At 57.4% G+C, this 3,595-nt stretch overlaps 1 protein-coding gene across 1 annotated transcript in view; it reads right to left on the reverse strand.

The window, feature by feature from the left end:
• LOC103772022 (LIM homeobox transcription factor 1-alpha) overlaps nucleotides 1–3,595 on the reverse strand; it is a gene marked incomplete at both ends in the record, with an annotated part of 6,279 nt that continues 2,684 nt past the window's right edge. Inside the window, 5 exons of the mRNA XM_008939342.1 lie at nucleotides 1–155; nucleotides 378–548; nucleotides 683–752; nucleotides 852–929; nucleotides 1,030–1,199. Coding sequence (XP_008937590.1) covers nucleotides 1–155; nucleotides 378–548; nucleotides 683–752; nucleotides 852–929; nucleotides 1,030–1,199 — 644 coding nt within the window. The remainder of the gene's footprint in view (nucleotides 156–377; nucleotides 549–682; nucleotides 753–851; nucleotides 930–1,029; nucleotides 1,200–3,595) is intronic.

A 3,595-nucleotide genomic window follows, 5' to 3' on the forward strand; every position in this document is an offset into this window, starting at 1 on the left:
GGTGAAGTAGGAGTTCTGCATGGAGTAGAGGTGGTCGATAGGGTTCCCCACTCGTGCCTGGAGCGGCCCCGCGTCCGCCGTGGCGAGGAAACAGTCGCCCAGGTTGCTCAGTGAGGTATCGTCGCTATCCAAGTCATGGAAGAGGGGCTCGGCACCTTGGGAAGCAGGGAAGAGCAGAAGGGCTTCAGAGCTTGCTTTCTCCTCCGGCACACCGACGGTGCCCAGTACCCCCAGCTTTTTCAGCGTAAGGATTTATGGGGAGGGGACCGCCATCTTTCCAGAAAACGCTGCATCCCCAAGCACGTCCCTCCCAGACAGCCCCCCACCACAGCCCGGCATCCAGCCGAGACGGCAAGAGGCAAGCCCCGGAACCTTACCGTAGGGGTGCATGTGGTCTCCGGGCATCTGCGGGGGGGTGAGCCCTTGCCGGAAGGGGTCGGAGCCATAGACGCCTTGCTCCATGCCCAGCAGCTGCTGGGGTGGGGGCAGAGCGGTGTAGGGGTTCAGCATCCCCTCCAGCCCCGCGCCGCCAGCGCCGTTCGCTTGGGCTGGAAGACAAGAGCGAGCCATCAGCGCAGTCGGGCCGCTCTTTCAGGGGGGCCCAGCTCCCCTGGGAAGCCCGGAGAGGGGTGGGACATGGGGAGACCCTGAGTGCGGGGCGAGCTGGGTGCAAGGGGGTCACCTGAGCTCAGGCGCTGTGTGTTTTGCTGATCCTGCTGCTGCTGCTGCTGCCTCCTGGCGAGCTTCTTCATCTGGGGGAGAGGAAGGGGGGAAAATGGGGCGAAGTCACTCCCCGGCCAAAGTGAGGAGCCCTGGCAGTGCCTGCTGGCACGAGTACCCCTTGGACTCACCTTTGCTCGCTGGTTCTGGAACCAAACCTGCACCACGCGGACGCTCAGCCCCGTCTCGGCCGCCAGCGTCTCCCGCACCTTGGAGAGAGGAATGACAGAGGCATCTCAGCCCACCCAGCTCTCAGGGGGACTTTAGGAGGGGCTGGAGGTGGCTGAGCATGGGCCCGTCTCCCCATACCTTTCTGCAAGGCTTGGAGGAAACTTCAAATGATGCCTTAAAAGCCCTCCGCTGCTGTGTGGTCAGAATTGTCCGGGGTCTCTTGGGCCGCTTGTGATCCTTCCCATCCTCAGCGCCTTTCCCTGAGGCTTGGCCCATTTTGCAGATGCTGTCCTCATCATCACTTTTGCCTAAGGGGGGAAAAAAAAGCAGGTCTTTTACAGACAATGCTCAGTGCACATCGTTTTCCAGAATGTCCAGAATAATCTGGGGTATTTAAAACAAGCTGGTGTTGGTGGAGATCTTGTGAATGTTTCTGAGGAGATGAGGTTTGGGGCTGGCTGCCCTGTGGCAGCTCAGAGAGGAGGGGAGTTGCTCTGGCTCATAGTTTGGGGTCACACAGCCAGCAGATGTACTCTTTGGTTCTTCTCTTCCCCAACAATCTGAGCAGCTACAATGTGAAACCCTGGGGCACCTGATTTTTCCCTCCATCAGACCCAAATTCCTCCCTGCTCCACAGGGATTTCCTGACAGGCCCATAGCTGGGGACACATTCAGATAGAGACACACAGGCTGCATCCATGCAAAGATAGCAGCCATTGAGGACCACTGTGCTCCTGGGGCTCCCAGCACAGCTAATGACCAGGCATCTGGTCCCTCTGCCTGGACAGACCCAGCCAGGGGAGGTCTGGGAGCAGGGTGAGCAGAGATGCTCAGAGAGGGCAACATGTTAGCCAAGACCTCACAAAGCCCTCCTGAATTGCCCTACTATGGAGTTCAACACTATTCAGAGCACAGACATTTAATCACAAACATAAGGGACACCTTTTTGCCTGTATTTCCCCCCTTCCATGGTGTTTTAAACATCCCTGGACACAAGCCCAGGCTGCCTCAAGCCTCACTCTTCAGGTACTCGCTGCGATGTGCTGCTCCGTTGCATTCACAGGCATTGGTGTGTATCTCCCTGTGGCTCTTTGCCATTCGGGGCCATGGGGCCATCGACAGGAGCTGCTCCAGGAGAGCAGATATCACTGCTTCTGACCAGCCCTCCTCATCTACTGCATCGCCACCGTGTCCATGGCCTCGCTTGCTCAGCTGGTGCAGGAGGGCTGTAATGCAGGTTTGACAGCACAGATCCTTCCCTCTCATGAGCTGTAAATCACTTTCTGCCTTTTCCAGAAAGCCCCTCCACCATCCGTTTGGGAATTGCTAATGGAGCTGAGGTGCTGGCTTGATGCAGATGCAGGCTGCAAGGCTGTGCTTTGCCCAAAGTCCTGTCCCAAGGCTGCTGTGTCTCTGGAAGATGGGGATGCACCAGGGGGTTGTGAGCCTGGGTCAGAGTTTCATGTCAAAAGCAGGTCAGGTCAAACCCCACGGCAAGAGCTTATCATGGATCACACACATCAGAGAAGCAGAGATCCAACAGAAGCCCAACTGTGACTGGAGAAAGGCAGAACATTCCTGGAGTGAGGGTGAGACAGTGATCCCAGTGGAGGAGTGGGCTCTCTCCTGGGCTCACCAGCTGATATGGAGACCATCCCTGTGGCAAGGGTTGAGAGGGCTGGGACAGGGAGAGATCTTCACACTGGTGGTCCTCGAACAACCCAGAGCTGGGTGCTGGCCCCTGGAAGCCAGAGCCTTGCTGCTGCTGTTCCTGTGAGCTCCCTGCTCACCCACGGCACATCCACGTCATGCCCATGGCAGCAGTGCCAACAGGAAAGACAAACTGCTGTTTTGTGTGTCCCAGCGCCAGAGACATAGTAATGCAGGAGGCCTGAGGGCCCCAGTACTGGGGACTCCCAGGGTGTGGAGTCTCTGATGGTGAATGGAGTTGAGCAGCACCCATCGCTGCCTCCTTCTCAGTGCCAGCACAGGCAGGGTCTCTGCTCTGCTGAGCTCTCTGCTCTCCTGCAACCTGAAGGAGTTTACTTTTGATGAAAGGATAGAGATTTTTACAATATTGGGAGGAGGAATGTCAACCAGTGGAGACATTTTGGTGCCTGAACCTCTTAGCACCCTAACATGAGGTGAGCACCCCAATCCCCTGGGAAGGGTAGAGCCCAGCAGGGGGGACTCAGGAGCTCATGGACTCCATCAAGTAAATGATGCTTAAAACCTATGTCAAGAGGGAAAACCCACTTAGAGCAGCCCCCCCCCGAGCCCTCCCCTCAACACCTGCTCCCCAAATCCCTCCCAGTGTCAAAGGGAAAGAAGGAAAAGCGAAGCCGGATTTGGCGGGGTATTACTTTTAATTAACTCTCCCTTTCAAGCCTTTCCCCACCGAGGAGTGGGGAGAAATTAATGAGTGTCTGGGGCCGCCCCTGACGTCACCTGGGAAGGGGCCGGGGCGACGGATATTGTGCGGCGTGCCCTCGGCCCGACCCGCCGAGCCCGCATCCCGCCGCCGGGGCCAGGACATTCCTCACTCGGGAGGATTTAGGAAGAGGAGAAACGTTAGGACGCTTTTAATTGGAAAGCGGGGTCCTCTTTCAGAGGGGCTTGTTTACTTAGGCTGGGCGGTGGAGGCTCGGGGGAGGCAGTAATTGAAGCGAGGGTTTGGGAGATTACAGACAACATATGGCTCGCT

Source organism: Merops nubicus, unplaced genomic scaffold (genome assembly GCF_000691845.1).
Source record: "Merops nubicus isolate BGI_N331 unplaced genomic scaffold, ASM69184v1 scaffold32444, whole genome shotgun sequence".
NCBI classification, from domain to species: Eukaryota; Metazoa; Chordata; class Aves; order Coraciiformes; family Meropidae; genus Merops; species Merops nubicus.